Consider the following 17,455-nt stretch of genomic DNA (forward strand, 5'->3'; position numbering starts at 1 on the left):
CCCTACCCTCAAGTTATGTAGTTCAATTTTTACATAATGTACATTGAACATAATGATTGCATTTTTCTCTCCCTTCCTCCTTCCATGTGATCACACATCTTGGTTTGATGTTTTGATTCAGTCCATTTTATTGAGCGATCAATTGGCATTGTAGACTTTTCTAAATTAAGTGTATTTTGTTTGGATGTTGTTGGATTCTATGTGTAATACTTTACTTTGAATATTTCAATTATTTTCAGGAAGTCTGTAGAAGGAACGGCTTCAAAAAAGCTCTGCGTTGTTTTTTATAAATGAAGACTTTTCTATTATGCTCTGTAGTTCAGGGAGGTTTAATTAAAATATTGGATTTATTTGTTCTTTAGAAGTTAGGTAAAACCTTGGAACATTTAGTCCGAGTTCCTCTTTGAGGAGTCCCATGGATCGCTGTTTGAGTTGACATTAGAGTAACTGCTTCAATTTAGATTTCTCAGTTTTTTGAATTAATAATATTAGGATATTAGTTTTAGGAAAACATTTATTTCTTTAGATTTGTAAGTGATTTATAATCAGAATTTTAAGTGTTCTCATATCATTGCTCTTAATATTTTCTCTCCAAACAGTTAGGTCATTTTCTCAGTCTTATAAGTCAGATCTTTTGCTTTGAATGATTGCAAAGATTTTCTGCTATTAGTCATTTTCAAATCACGGGAATTTAGATGTATACTTTTACCATGTTGTTTATCTGTGTACTGTTTTCAGCATTTGTTATGATTTTACCTTTTTCCTTATATTAAAGATGTGTATGAATTTTCCTCCATTAAAAAATGGGTGGGACTAATGTTTTGAACATCGGTGCTCAGCAGTCCCACTGTGCTCTTGTCACTTGAATCATCCATAGCCCTTTTTACTTTAGTTATTTTCTTCGATAGGTTGAGCTTCTCCATGGTCCATCCTGAACCACAGTCTTCTCACTTAGCCTCCTGTGTAGCTTAGATTACAGAAATGTACCACTGTGCTCAGCTTTTGGTTGAGCTGAGTCTTGTTAGCCTTACTTTCTTTTAGGTTGGCCTCAAACCATTCTCTTCCTGATCTCTATCTCTCATATAGCAAGTTTCTTTATTTTTAGTTGTTCTCTTGTTGCAGTGAAGACACACAATGTCATAAATATGATCTAAGTAAACCTTGAGTTGGGTTAATTCTGTCAGGAGAAGGCAGTTTATTCTCTTCTCCCTAGTAGCCAGCCATTTATATATATATATATATACTCACACACATGCATATATATAATATATGTATATATATATTTAATGTGTAAACTATTTAGTGAAGTGTAACAACCACTCCGAGGTTGACAGATCTTAAGTGTGAGGCTACGTGAATTGTGCCTGTAAACATGCTGATCAACGTCTGGAATATGTCCTTAAACTCTGAAAAGATTCCCCTATGCCCTTCTCAGCCAGTCTCCAACCCAAGAGGTGAGCAGCAGCCTGACATTTATGCCCATCAAGTAGTGTAGATTCATGCAACTTTATCAAGTATGTGCATTGTTTTGCGTCTGGCTTCCTTTAAGTATCTGTGGGAATTATCTATGTCATGTGTAATGGTATTTTATTTGAAATCACTGTTTAGATTCCCATTTTGTGTCTTTCATGAATTATTTATTCTCCTGTTGGATGGATGTTTGGTTTCTTTCCTATTTAGAATGATATTATAAGAGCTGTCATGAACATTCCTGAACACGTAGTTTTTGGTGGGCATACACACTCTGACTTGGGGAACATATATTTAGGAATAGAATTGTGGATCAATCTAGGGATTCATTTAAATATGTGCTTTTAATTTCCAAGTATGTATTCTAACTCACTTTATATTTTTAATACCTAATGTAATCCGATCATGTTCAGAAGACGTATAAAACACCGTTGCCATTTTTTAAGAAAAGAAAACTTAGAAAAAAATCCAAGCTGATTTAATCCTTTAAAACCTAGTATACTGTCTTCTAACTTTCTATCGATGTGAGAAGTTCAGTGCCTTGTCTGTTTCTTTTCCCTTTGTAAGTTAATTTCATGGGACGGGATGAACATTTGTGTCTCTTCAAAATTCCTATGTTGGACCCCTACCCATTCCCTCCGTGGTGTGCTGGTGTCTGGGGATACATTCTTTGGAAGGAGAATGCACTGAGAAATAGAGCTCTTGTGGCAGGATCCATGCTTTTATGAGGAAATAGGAAAGGGCTTACTTCCTGCTCTTCTGCTGTCATGTGATGATACATCCTCCAGGCATCTGGCTACCAGCCAGGGAGCAGACTACCAGCGGTCAGCATGTCCTGGCTCTGCAGGCTGCTTGCTCCTGGGCCTTCCACCTGCGCCATATTGAATGTTGCTGAATCTACCCAATCTGTGATATTTTCATGCAGCCTGAGATGATATAAGTCATTCCTCTTTTTCGTTGTGGATTCGTGCAAGAATTTTTCTTTAATTTTTTTTTTCCAGAATATGCCTATTTTTTTTTACATCATTTCTTCTAGTCCCGATGGAAACTCTGGAAGTTTGGAAACCTTTTGAACTTGTATATAAAACTAGTTCAATCAAAACTAACTTCTGTCGTTTGATTAATTCCCTTCCTTTTTCACAATTACTTTATTCTTATAGAATGTTGATTTCCACATTACCCTTTTGGGAAATGTTGATGGGTAGCTTAGCTTTTCTCTAGAGGTATTGAGCTTAAATTATTTCCTCTTAAATTATTTCCTCCCATATATCTCCTAGGTCTTAAATCATGATTTAGCAATGTTTATTCTTTCCCCCCACTATATTTAGTGAATGATATCAGTAGAAAATGATGGTTTTTTCCTGTTGCAGCAAGTCTTTAAGTTTAATAAATTGTCTTACTTCATTTGGTTGAAAGATTTCTGTCTCCCTTGTGTATTCCATTAGGAACCATCTGTTCTAGAAGTTTTATTTCTTCTCTTAGGTGTCTGGAGCACAGGATTCTTTCCCTTTGCATACTTGTGATTCTTTAGATCTTTCTTGGTGGCCAGGCCCCAACTGCTGGTTACTTTCAGCTGAAGCAATCTAGAGAGTGGTGAGGAAGAATATTCATGATTAACTTGGTGAGAACTTGGGAAACATTGATTTTTATTATTATTATTATTATTAGTTGTGGGGCCTGAACTCTGGGCCTGGGCACTGTCCCTCAGTTCTTCAGCTCAAGGCTAGCACTCTCCCACTTGAGCCACAGTGCCACTTCTGGCTTTTTCTGCTTATGTGGTGCTGAGGAATCGAACCCAGGGTCTCATGCATAAAAGGCAAGCATTCTACCACTGAGCCACCTTCCCAGCCCTATTATTATGGTATTTTTTTATTATCTTTGAGTACAGTGGGGTTACCATTCAACAACCCAGTTTAGGGATGCAATGCATCCTGAAAGGTATCACTTCTTCTCATCACTCACCTTCTTTATCCCTTTCCCTCATCCTTCCCAACCCCTCAATTTTCCTAGTTTCACAGGATACCTAATGAATGGATAGAATGGATTCTTGGCCTCAGGTGAGAAATCACAGCCCTGCAGTGGTTAGACAACTGGTGTCCCCTGAGTTCTGCTTCCTTACAGAGCTTGGGGAGATTGGGAGCTGCCCAGTAGCCACCAGCAGATGGTTGCTGACCAGCAGAACAGCAGGACAGTCTGGGGTCTTGGGAGTGAGCTGTTCGTACAGGGCATAGGGGATAGAAGTAGCTTCCAAGCAGGAGGACAGGCTCACCGGGAAGCAGCCAGGTAGAAGAGTGTGAATGAATGAATGGTTTACAAGTATGTAAATGTATTGTAATGTCTTTGGATGCCTTCAGATAGTCAGAGATTTTGTGCTGCCCTGGAATCATTCGGACCAAGTTAAGAGCTAGTAGAAGTTGTTCATTTGTAGCCAGTTGGACTGTGGCGACCGCAGGGGCATTCTGTTTGTGTGTGTAAGGAGAGAACATGGCACCCACACCGCAGAACGTTTGTACTGCCATCTGCCCACCATGCCTAGAAACAGTTCTTTCTTTCCTCTTTTGTTTCCTCAGCACTGCTAGCTTTTCACCAGAGGCAGCATTGCATGGTTCATGAGGCTTTAGGCTCTGGGTAAGCGAATCACCACGTTTATCATCTGAAATGGGACCCTTTAAGATTGAAAGGACGTGACCTCAGTAACTACACAGACAAAACTGCCAGCCTCCCTGGTGAAGAGGCCCCCACGTTCCCAGTCCAGCTCTGTAATCAGATCTCGTGGGTTTAAGGTGTGACATTTTATGGCAGTCTGGGTACCTTGGTTAACTCCCTGTGTCTGGATGTTCTCACCTGAAGAAGAAGACAATGTTGCTGTAGGGAATAAACAAGGAAAGATACAGAAAGCTCACTGAACAGCATGCATGGCATGTAGCTTAGTATTTCTAAAATGGTAGCCATTATGGTCACACCGTAATAACCATAACCAGGTGGCAGACACACCCATAGTAAGCTAACTATGTATTGTTTCTTTGCTGACCACCTCTCGTCAGAGTTTTAGAGGCATGGTATATATCAAACCTCACATTTTTACAGAGTAAAATTTCTTTCTAGTGTGTGATCTGATTCAACCACAGGAAACATCACTTTTTGCAAGCCAAACAAGTAGAATGATTTTTCAAAATGATAATCCAAAGTCTAATAATTACCAACTATAGAAAACAGATTTCAAGTTTGTATCATGCTTTCTCTATTTGAAAGATAGCATCAAGCTGCATCTACCTACCTACCTGTCTATCTTATCTCTCATAACCTATCAATCTATGTATCTATCTTTTTGATCTATTTATCACGTATCTATCTGATCTATTTTCTAACAGCTACTTATCTATCAATCATCTATCTATAGACCCTATGGATAAAATGATAGGATTTGTTATCTGCTACTTATTGTCTTCAGCCAACTTTAGATGGTGTGTGTGTGTGTGTGTGTGTGTGTGTGTGTGTGTGTGTGTGTGTGTGTGTGTGGTCTAGCTCCACTCTCAAGCCTGCTCTGCTGTTCCTCAGTGCCTGTCTTAGATGCTTCAACAGCACCTTGCCCAACTCTCACCTCTCTCTCATTCTCTCTCTCTCCCTCTGTCTGTTCTTTAGCTGAGTTCTATTTTCACATTGATTATTTTCTGTGCCTTATTTCCATCATGATTTTCAGATAGGATCTCATGCTTTTGTCTAGAGCTGGACTTGGATCATCATTCTCTCTTTCCCATATAGCTGGAATTACAAGTGTGCATCAACATGTCCAGCTTGCTCTTTGAAACAAAGTCTCATAGGGGGAAAAGAAAGGAGGAGGCAACAATGCTCTATAGGAAATGCACTCATTACCTTGCTCATGTACAACATTTTTACAATAAAAAACCTACAAAAAATAAAGTCTTACTACACTGGCATTTAATCTCAATCCTCCCATCTCTGCCTCCTGAGTAGCTAGGATAACAGGTCTGAGCCACTGAGCTCAGCACTGCAGCTACTTTTTTTTGTCAGTTGTGGGGCTAGAACTCTGGGCCTGGGCGCTGTCCCTCAGCTCTTCAGCTCAAGGTTAGCACTCTACCACTTGAGCCACAGCACCACTTTTGGTTTTCTGGTAGTTTATTGGAGATAAAAGTCTTAAGGACTTTTCTGCTTGGGCTGGCTTGGAACCACGATCCTCAGATCTCAGCCTCCTGAGTAGCTAGGATTGCAGGTGTGAGCCACTGGCATGCAGCTTGCAGCTACTTTATATCTAATCCACATAGTTTATACATATGTTACTGAATCTGCCCACTAAATGTTCTCTCATGTGAGAAAAAGGCATAAAACCCTACTGCTTATGTTCTGGCTTAGTAGTCCCTCCTTTTTGTAAAGGTGGAGTTACACTAGAGGATCCTCACCGTATGTACCATTGCGGTACATAAGGGTGCACTGAGGACCCTAATCCCCCTAGTCAGCACCAGCAGAGCAGAGGTTATACTCTACTTTTTGTGCATGTGAAATAATCACTCCATCCCTACAGCCTCCTTAGGAGGAATATGTTTCCTACACTCTTGAGGATGGGCTTGGCCATGTGACTAATTATGCCTTATGGTGGTGGTGGGGAGGAGGAAATGAATTCCCCTTTCTGATTTTGGAATTGACCATGTGACTTGATTTGACCAATGAGATATCAGTGAATGGTATACTCATTGAGATGTGATTGTGTGGTTGGCCCAATCTATGCTGGTACCATGGCTGTGAGTGTCACTTGCAGATAAGGGATTGAGCAGGCTGCAGAGCAACCTGCAGGTTTTAACTGTCTGGATAAGCAATTCCTGGGCCCTCTGATTCCAAGCTGAGTCTCATGAACTAACTCTATGTTTATTATGATAAACACATAAGGAAAAGAAAGGCTTCTCATGATATGCCTGATACATTGTGATGTCCTAGGATAGATGTCAGGTCTAACTATCTATAAGATATGGGGGAGAGGATGGGAAGGGATGGGAAGGGGAAACAAAAGAGGAGACAACAATGCTTGATAAGAAATATACTCATTATCTTACCCATGTAGTTATAACTCCTCTGTACGATATTTTCATAATAATAATAATAAATAATAATCTTACAAAAAAGATATCTTTTTTTAAACTTCCAATAAGCCAAAGGTGCGATAGTCATTAAGAAGGCAAAAGTGAATTTTTATACTTTATAAAGGTTGTGGTAGTCATTGTTAGAGGGAAAAGAAGGAATTGTAATGATCAGCTATTGAACATTTCTGTTCACTTAATGATTGCAGTTTTGATATGACTGAGATGTCCTGCGCAGATCCTTTGAAGAACAAAGCCCTGGCTGGAGCCCTAAGAAATCATTTGATTTAGGTTATAGACCAGGAAGTTTACCTTTTTAGCTATTATTTCCACTTGGATAGGATGCAGGTATTAAAAAAAAACACACGAGTTTTATTTTCTTCCCTTTTTGTTTTCTCTTTTCCTTTTGTAAGATGCTATAGAGAGAAAAGAATAAGATACAGGTGGGAGACACATAAAGCGAGATGATACAGACTGGCTGTCATCTCTTATACGGAATCATTTCTTCATCATGTTTCAAAGACTGAAGAACAACATTATTCCAGTATTTGGGGTTTCTAGGAGCTTATGGCATAAGCTCAGCACACTTTAATTTTAATTTTGGTATTATTTCTATTTAATTCCACACAGTTCTCTGGAGGCCTCTTTTCAATAACCAATGTTCCCTCTGCCCGTGAAATCCACTTACCTTAACTGATGGTGATTGTACTTCAGCCTGGTTCTCAGATCCACGAGGATAATATTCATTTTACTATCCCAAAAGGCTCTTAGTATTCATCAAATATTTGATCAACATTGTCTAATAAAGCTTATAGAATGCAGAAACATGGAACATAACTCTACCATGATTTTTACTTCTGTCTCTCTCATTAACACCATGAGTTGCTTCTCTAAAATAATTAAAACCCATAATTGAATACACTAAAATGATTTTGGAAAATCAGTTTAATTATTGCGGTACTTCCATTTGGAAGGCTTGCATTATTTATTAAAACAAATGGGTAAATGTAGTCCCTCTCTTGTTTCTTGTCATTTCAGAATTACTTTTTGAGAGGGAATATTAATTTCTTGTGTTCATGTGGTTTTTTGTTTGTTTGTTTTGATTTTTTTTTTGTTTTAGTTTTTGGTTGGGTCTAGGGCTTGAACTCAGCGTCTTGGCACTGTCCTTGAATTTCTGTTGTTCAGCCTAATGCTCTACCACTTGAACCACAGCTCTACGTCTGGCTTTTTCGGGGGAGAGTGATTAATTAAAAATAAGAGTCTCATGGACTTTCCTTTCTGAGTGGACTTTGAACGGTGATTCTCAGATCTCAGCCTCCTGAGTAATTAGGCTTACAGGTATTAGCCACCAGGGCCTGGCTCTGTTTGTGTGTTTTTAAAGGAGCAGTAACTCCTAATGTTACACTGACAGGAACATAAGAATGTCTTGGATGCTATACTTAACTATTTACTTAACTGTAGAAGTTTCACTTTTCAGGAATTGTCTCATGATATTAAAAAGTATCCAGTTTTTTAATCTCATGGAGAAGGTTGTCCTAGATTTAAATTATTCGATGCCCTTTGAAGCAAAATTCAAGATGGGAAATTATATTTTAAATCCTCTTTGAAAGAAAGACACAAGGTTTACTCTCTTTTCTAACTTAGGACTTTGTGACTCACTGTGAGTTGGCCTGGGTTCATTAGTTTGCATTTGCCTGGTATAGGAATTGCAGCTACTGCGAGGCTGAGGTATTTATGTAACTGAAATTAACTGGAGGTATTTTATGGACCAGGAAATAGAAACTTACATGAGATATTTTAAACTTAGATTAAGTCTCTCTTGGTTATATTCACATAGCAATCTAAGCAATCATGCTGGAGGTAAGCTGAGGTCTTTATTACAAACATTCCGGCTCAGCTTTATGAGATAAAAGTGACTTCATTTTGAGGGAACACATATTTATGAGAAGTGGCAAAGGCCTCAGCGGAAATGACACAATTAATATTTTAGGAGGTCTGAGGATCACCCAGTCAGCAGTAATATAAGATAGTTGGGTCATAAGTCATGAGAATGCTTAGATTTCATAATTGTTCGCTTTACCTCCAAGTTAGTGGAATGGTTCAATTGACAACATGGAATGAAATGAAAATCCTCAACTTAAAAGAGAAATATTAAACCTAATATAAAAGGTCAAGAGCTCTCCATTAAAATTTATATTTGTGAATTCTCTCAAGCTAATAAATATCTCTAATAAGAGGGTTTAAAAATGACACTGCTATTCAATAGCCAGTTTCTCAGAACCCATTTTTTCCCTTGAATCTTCATTGTGAACACAATATGTTTTCAGTTTTTCCTTTGTTTGTGATAGTATCGCTGTCTGCATACCTGTGTGTGTGTGCATGTATGTGTAGAATTGTATACATACACATGCATATTTTGTGTGTATGTATCTGCACACGTATGCATGTAGGTATATAGTTGTATATATATTTGTTCTTATATGCACCTGCATCTATCTGCATACAACTGTGTACACATTTTACAATTGTATGTACACAATATGTGCATTCTAGGGATGTGTATACTTGTATATGCATGGTTTTGAATACATGTACATGTATGTCTCTACATTATATGGTACTCGTTGAATGGGTTATTGATTGGACCATAAGTGGTTAGATGGATTCTCATTGTCATAGAAATCCTCAGTCATATCTTGAGATTGTTGATGGACATACATTTGCATAATTAGTGATCCAATAGCCTAAGGTAACCAGAGAGGTAGTTCAAATTATAAAAGAAGTTGAGGAGACCAGGACCAAGTCTCCTTTTAGAGACTTTTCTCATTTATTCATAAAGCTGTAATATTGGGAACTGGCTTCCAGACATCTTGTTTAGCTCTTGCCTTACCCACCCTATTCTGCTTCCTAATACTTTAGTCCCTCCACTCCCCTTATCTCCCACCATCCAATTTCCTAGCAATGGTCAGGTGGTCAGGGATCTAAATGGGCACTTGCCACAGGTGTCGGTGACACCACCTCCCCCCCCCCCTCCCCCCCCCGCACCACCTCAAGGCTTTCTCCCAAATTAGGAAGTGCCACAAGGTATGGCCCAGATTATTCCTCCCTGGAGGCACTGAATTTTCTCATACCCTTCATCTTCTGCCTTAGGACAATCTGCATTATTTTTTTCTCATTTTACCGAGAACTATTGCGATGTTGGTGGTCCTTCTTATAGTTACTCACAGTTCTATTTTTCAATATTCTCTGAGTCATTTTAATAAGAATCTGGAGCAATGGCGAGTGAATGTCTTTCATGATCCAGGATTTTTTCTGTTATCTTGGGAGCCACAGCTTTTGCAGGGTCTCCCTCCCAGCCTGGTGAATCTCCTCTGCAGTCATGCATGTTGATTTTACTCACCAGATAGAGAATATTTACTATGTCTCAGACGCTCAGGATCCAAGAGGGAAAAAATGCATTCTTCAAGACAATTGTGGTGTAGATGGCTGAACAGCAAGTAAACAACTCATTAACAGCATGGGGAGGGGGGTAGTTGAACCATTCAGCATTGGGAAAAATATTCCTGTAGCTCCTTAAGACAGTCATCTGAGAGGAGTAATTATAAGGCAAACTGAGTCCACGAAGACATGAGTGGCTTTTTTTCTGTTGGACAAATCAGGGAAGGCAGGGAAAAGTCATTGAAGGAGAAGTAACAACATGCACAGAAGCCAAAATATGAGAGTTTAAAAAACTTCAAGTATTTCACGCTAAATAAATCAAAATGAATTTTTGTCTTCCAAACGCAGGATAATCATGACTTTTCTATCTTCCTTCAAGTCACTGAGAAGCAATACTGCCAAATGAAAGAGCCCTGGAAGGATCTTATGACTTGGTTGAATATTTTAATGGCATTTGGAGCCTTGTGTACCTTGGCTATGTTTATGTGCCCTAATAGAGGAGCGGTTTCACACAGACGTATTGATGTGATTTGAGTTTTCTTCCTGACCTTAGTTGGGTTCCTTTGATTTCCACCCTTTTCCCCTAAATATATACAAGCCATCTGCTAAAAAACCTGTCCCAGATTTTTCTCTTGAGATTGATGTCAACGTTTCTATGGTTTCTGGAGCTCAAAGTTAAAACAAAAGGGATAAGGCACCTTTGTCTATCTTTGTCTTTTGGTACCTTTTCAAGTTTGTATGGCTTCTAAATGTTACTGTGGTTCCCCTTATCTGTGGAGAATATGTCTGAGACTCTCAGTGAATAGCTAAAATGGTGAAAAAGCAAGCTGATAAATGTAAATAACACCAATCCCTGTATATGCTAGTTATTTTCTTGTATATGCACACTTGTGATAAAGTTAAATGTATAGATTAGGCCTAGCAAGAGGCTAGCAACCATAGCAGATAATAAGATAGAACAGCTGTAGCAATCAAAATGATTGGTTATAGTCAAGATATCATAGTCATGAATTCGACCAACCATGGATCCAAAGCATTTTCATCTTTAGTAAGCATGGACAGATTTTTTTTCTTATTCTTCTTAACAATCTAATTCACACTTCCATCATATATAAATGAGATATTTACATTAAGTTTAGTATTCCAAGTAAGCCCAGCTATGATTTAAAGTACTCAAGAGGGTATTTTAGGTTATATTCAAAAACTACATTAGTTTATGTAAGGGAGCTGAACATCTACAAATTTTTGTAACTGCAGTAGACGGGGAGACCTGGAAGAAAAACCCCTCAGAAACCAGTAGAGAATTGTAGCATAATAAAAGCTAGGGGAATATGGTCTCTTTCCCCATATGACATTATTCTGTGCTCATCCTTTGTGATAATCCAGGATGATGTGTTGTCTGTGTGATGAGAAGAGATGCAGCAGGTGATGTAGGCATTGTGACGTGGTGCTAGGTTGCTATTAGCAACACGATGATGTAGGCATTGAGATGCAGTGCAAGGTTGCTACTAGCAACCAAATGATGCACACTTTCAGGAGATCCTGGACCACTGCTTGTAGAGGAGGTCAGCAGTTGGACGATGTCAGGAGCAGATAATGATGATGGTCAAGGTTCTTCAATAATTCAGTGGTTGACTTTTTCTCTCTCCAAGAACTATGAAAAACTATTGCATGTGGAAGTTGTGTCTTTTAAAGAAGCATTGAAGTGTTACAGTGCATCACCTTCACGCTGTGTTCCAGCTGAGCATGGCAGGCCAAACTTTTGTGCTGGACTGTCGGTGCAATTTGAAACACGTTGGAAAGTTCTGGTAATGTCCTTGCTGCTGGTTCTGCTCCAGTTTCTTCTTTGTCCTCATCTTTGTCTTAAGACGTCCTGCTGGCCTTCAATGCGTTCTTTGGTTCTTCATCAAGTGTGACAGCAAATCCTTCTCTCCCACCTGGCTTGGCTCCATGAATTCATTACTTAAGTTTTCCATTTATCTCTAGGAAACCTTTAAAATTGTTACAGTTGACCCTATAAGTTCTTCCAGGGGTCTCTGGAAGCTTCTGTTAAGCTTTGATGGGCGTTGTTGTGTCAGTATTCATAACACGATAACAATCTCTAATGCCACATTGTGTCCAGAGCAGAATCTGGACCAACTGCTGGTCACATGCATCCACACACCGGGGAGGAGGGTGTGTGTGTGTGCGGCCTTTCAACACCAAAGATGCCCTGCACGAGAGGCTGAGGCAACAAAGCAGCATTTGGAAATAAAAACACAGCCTTGATGTGCTCACTTTCATTGTGGATGGATTTAGGAGGGTCAGGTTCATTGGCTATTATTAGGACTTTAAACTTGAAGTCTTTCTCAGCTTCTGCAATCAGTCTGTAAACACTTTCTGTGGCCAGAATACAGCAGATGACTTTTGTCATCTTTTGTGAAAGAGCATGTAGGTTCTTTGTTCTGTATACTATGCCTGGCTTTATTCTGAGCCTTGCAGCATTGTCACCAAGAGCCAGAATGGGTCTGTCTTTCTACTTTTTATGATCTAGTTCTGCCTTTACGTGTGTGTGTGTGTGTGTGTGTGTGTGTGTGTGTGTCTGTGTCTGTGTGTCTGTGTGTCTGTGTGTGAGAAAGAGGCAGTGGGTATTGAATAGCTTGCTAGGCACTCTACCACTTGAATCACACCTCTAGGACCTTTGCTTTTTGTATTTTAAAAAATAAGGTCTCAGATTTTTTTTTCCTGAGCTGACCTCAGATAAATTCTCCGACCTTTGCTGCTAGGATTATAGGCATGCGCTACCAGGCCAACACGCCTGCATTCTTTTCTTTTTTCCTTTTCTTTCTCTTTTCTTATCTGCTAGATTCTATCTTTGATGGTATTGGAGTCTGAATTAAAGGCCTTGTACTTGCTAGCAAAGCCCTCTTCTATCTCGGTCATATTGCCAGTCTAGCTTGGTTTTGAGATTTTGACCTTTTTTCTCTGGGCTGTTCTCAAATTGTGATCCCCCTGTTTTTGCCTCCCAAGAAGCTGGGATTACTGGGTATAGGCTAACACATCTGGCCCCTTTGTGCACTTGTGTGAAGGAAGGTTCTATGGTCTGTCTTCTTCCCATAGATCCCAACTTCTTTACAACTGCAGACTCGCTTTCCACTGATGTCCTAGCCTTTGTCTCTAATTAGCTTCTTCACCTCTACCAGAAATGTGGCATCTGCTTCCGTTTCAGCAGACCTGACTATGCCAGTCAGTTGTCTATTTTCAGTCTGGACCTATTCCTGCATCCGCACAGACGTCCACAGTGTGCCGTAAATGGCTTGCTCCTCGGGATCTGTTGCTGGAGTCTTGCTATAGGCTCAGGGCATTCAGGCACAGCCATCATTGTCCATCAGCCTTCTACCCACACGATCTGTGTTCCCTTTGAACTGAACACGCATGTGCAGCACGGCTGCAGGTTGGGATTTCACAAGTTTCCTTTTGTTTCTTCACCATTTCATTCATCGAAGATGTATTCCTACCAGAGATCACGCAACCTCAGTATATAATTTTTTTCTTTCCTTATTAAGTCAAAGACTCTTTTTTTATTTTTTGCTGGTGTTTTACATTTTCACTTAAAAAAAGCATTTCAGGAGCTTGTTTACCGGAAAGCATTCTCTTTGGCATATTTGGATTCGCAGCATTGGGACTCCTGCAGTTTGGAACCATTATTAAGGACACAAGCGGTGTTTATTTCTACTCTCATAGCTGAGTGTCTTAAGGGGTGTGTAGAGGATACTGTGTGGATACTGGCTAGCTGATGAGTCATGTGTGAGGCACATTGGACCAGAGACAGCTTGAGAGTTTGTCAAGTTACTTAGAACAGCATATGTGTTAGAGAAAGAATTTTGACCATGGACAACTGGAAGCACAGAAAACAAAAATTTCAGATATGGTAGACTACTGAAATTCAAGATGGCAGGTGCTCACATCTGTTTGTGCTTTCATTCATCTCATATTTATTCACATTGACACCACTATTCCTTAACTGTTCAGTATTTTCTCAGTTGTCTTAAGCTTATTTCACTACATCTAATAGAGATACTTTACTGTTTCCGAGATGAGTGCAGAGACTTTAGCTTACCTAAAAGAACTTAAACCTGCCATTCATTTAGCCTTTTGGGGTCTTAAATGACATGATTTTCTTGGAATTGTGAATAAATCATCACAGAATGATGAATAAATCATGATCCCAACTTCTACCTGGGGAAAAAAATAAAGTGTTCATTCGACAAAGTTGCTCTCTCTGTTGATGAGCTGAAACATTTCTCATTTAATCTTTCCTCATTGTTTTCTCTTTACCAAGGAAAAGTTATTGAAACAAAACTTTTTAACCAGACTGCATTGGGACAAATGAGGGGCTTATATATTGGTGGCTCATTTAAGCTACATTTTCCCAGCAAGGGTTGGTAGACTTGTCAACTTGGATTTTCTAAGATGGAGGATAAGTTAAAGTTGCTGAGTAAGGATGCGTTCAACAGAAGACATTGCATAGTCTTGAGGCAATTTCTGAGGCTTTTTTTTTTTTTTAATTCTACTGGCTCTACTATTGGAATAAAAATGACATGCTACAGTAAATATAACTAACTCACTATTCACTATTTTGGTCAACCTATACTTCCTATTTTCATTACTGTGGAGAGTTGACACTTGCATTTATTTCTAAGTTACAGCTCTAATTAGCATCCCATTATAAAACCTAAAGTTTGGATTTTTAAAATCTTCCATTTGGAAGCTTTTATTTCTTGCCTATTTGGTATCCAGCTGTTGTCTTTCTTAGTAATAAATAGCGATCATTTTTTATGAAAAAATATCTCTGGTAGCAATTTTTGCTCTGCTGAGGTAAACTGTTAATCATTTGCCTTACAAGGGTAATGAGCCAGCTTCTAAATATTGCTCTGTCTTGCTGGTTTTACAATATATTTGATTAACCAATAAATAGAAGTTGGGTATCTTTCAAAATTAGTTACTAAGTTTACATCTACCTTTATTAAAGCAAATTATTTTTTCCTATTACTTTGTTGGGGGAAAAAAGTTTCCTTAAGTAAAACAAAGATGCATTTAAAAAAAATCTAGTGGTGTTGGTATTTTGGTTGTTTCTAGAAAAATAGCAGATGTGCCTGAATGCATTGTTTTTGTGTGGGAATTTTTGTTTTTATTTGTGAAAATACCATACAGAGGGGTTACAATTACATGAGCAAGGTAATGAGTACATTTCTTAACAAGCATTGTTGCCTCCTCCTTTGTTTCCCCTTCCCATCCTTTCCCATCTCCCCACCCCCCACTCCCCCACTCCAGGCAAAAGTTGTATAGTTCCTTTTTCAACATAACGACTTGTACATCTCATTGTTGCAATGGGTCTGCCTGTATCCCTATTTAAATGATTTGTTTTTTCCCTTCCCTTCCACAAAGTATACCAACATCAAATACAGTGAAAGCATGGGTTATACCATGGGAGAGGGACATACAAAGCAACAAAGAAATCATCTTATAAATATGTTAGAAACAATCACAAGAAAGAAAAAAACATTTGAATACTTATCTTGGGGTTCATTTCACCTAACATCAACTTATCTGACCTTTTCTGCTTGACTCAGACATATTGCAAATAAGGGAAACCATGGGACCTATGTGTCTTTGGTCCTGGCTTACTTCACTTAATATAATTTTTTCCAAGTTTTTCCATTTCCTAACAAATGGGGCAATGTTGTTCTTTCTGATGGAGGCACAGAATTCCATTGTGTATATATACCACATTTTCTTGATCCATTCATCTACTGAGGGGCATCTGGGTTGGTTTCATATCTTAGCTATGCTAAATAATACTGCAATAAACATAGCTGAGCAATATGTAATGCTGAGATTGGCATTTGCCCCTGACAATTCTGATCTGTGTAACACTTTCCCATCCCTTGTTTTGCTTCCTAGGAGCCAGAAATTTTCTTTGTTTTAGAGATTTTAGAAAAAAACAACTTTTTTTTTTTCTCTTTGCAATAAAAGCTTAAGCCTTTCCCAGTGGTTCCAAAGTCACAGCGAGCACATGCTACATTCACAGAGATAGAATGCTGTTCTCACCTTCCTGCAGCCTCCGCTTTTGTGGGTGCATTGTTTGGTTATGTATGGGCTGGGGGGTGGTGTGGATGGAAGACAGTTCTCTTTTCTTGGTGGGGAGGAAAAAAAAAAATACTTTCCCCTTAGCCCATTCCCCTTGCTGCTTCGGATGTTTGATTTCACATTTCTATAGTCTGTTTAAACAGGGTAGATATGGACTAAGTATGGGGTAAGGGTAGCTCCACCAGTTTGGGGATAACTGTGACGATATCCCTTAGAAACTTCGCTAAGGATATATATGGCACTGTCTTTAGAATAGGACTGTCTTTTGATAGGTCAACTTGGGGACCAACTATTGACAACAAAACAAAAAATAGCTTGTGAGAATGATGCTGGATTTGTAAAGTAAAAACAAAAAAATATTAAGACAATGGCAAACCAGAGTATACAGACACCACACACACTTTTTTTGGTAGTTGCTTTCCTCTTTTAAGAAGTAAAATAAAATAGGAGCATTATTTTTTTTTGAATAGTGAAATAAGATTTGAGCATTATTTTTAGACCTTGATAAACATTCAGAGGTATGTGATGTTTCCTCTAATATCTAAGTCTCTGGGAAGGAAATGGAGGATTTATTTGTTTGTTTAATTTTATTGTAAAGGTGATGTACAGAGAGGTTACAGTTCCATAAGTCAGGTAATGAGTAAATTTCCTTTTGAACAATGCTACCCCTTCCCTCATTAGCTAATGAGTTTTCCCCCTCCCAACTGCCCTCTCCCCAAGTTGCATAGTTCATTTCCAACATAGTGTCTAGTAAGTATCACTGCTAGGTGAGTTCACCCTTGGTCCCACCATTTCTGTACTTCGCCTTCCCCTCCCCATATCAGATAAACTTATGTACAAGACAAAGGATACAGAAATCAAAAACAGGAACAGAAAAGAATAAACCAAAGGAAAACAGCAAAGCAAAGGATATATAGAACTTCAAACAGTACAATAAAAAGCCTCTTGCTTCCATTTCTTGGAGTTCATTTACTGAACAGGAAGATGTGTCAATATTCAGTGACTTTGCTATTGTTGGACCTGAGAGAACTCCTCAGGCCACGCCCCCTGTGAGGCTCCCTGGCCCCACCCCGGAAGGAAGCTCAGGGTGCTGCCAGGAGGAGGAGCTGCTGTCACTCACAGTGTTAACCCTTGACATTCTAGTCTCTAAAGACTGACTGGGGAGGATGAACTCCTACATCTTCCCAACTCAATTTTATCATTGTTCTCACAGAAAACAAAAAAACAAAACATACCGCAGGAACTTTTGTTCTAAGAAAGGAACTTAGACTGTATGTTTTTTCCTGCTAACACAATGAAATTATGTTTTCCAAAATACTTTTTAAAAG

At 38.9% G+C, this 17,455-nt stretch overlaps 1 protein-coding gene across 1 annotated transcript in view; it reads left to right on the forward strand.

Annotated features, from left to right (window-relative positions):
* The window catches only part of Iqcm (IQ motif containing M), a 174,841-nt gene that overhangs the window by 89,831 nt on the left and 67,555 nt on the right, over nt 1–17,455 (forward strand). The window contains exon 14 of the mRNA XM_042701602.1: nt 8,619–8,629. Within this exon, the coding sequence (XP_042557536.1) occupies nt 8,619–8,629 (11 nt within the window). The remainder of the gene's footprint in view (nt 1–8,618; nt 8,630–17,455) is intronic.

The sequence above is a fragment of the Dipodomys spectabilis genome, unplaced genomic scaffold (assembly GCF_019054845.1).
Source record: "Dipodomys spectabilis isolate Male_0828 unplaced genomic scaffold, ASM1905484v1 ptg000297l, whole genome shotgun sequence".
Taxonomy (NCBI): domain Eukaryota; kingdom Metazoa; phylum Chordata; class Mammalia; order Rodentia; family Heteromyidae; genus Dipodomys; species Dipodomys spectabilis.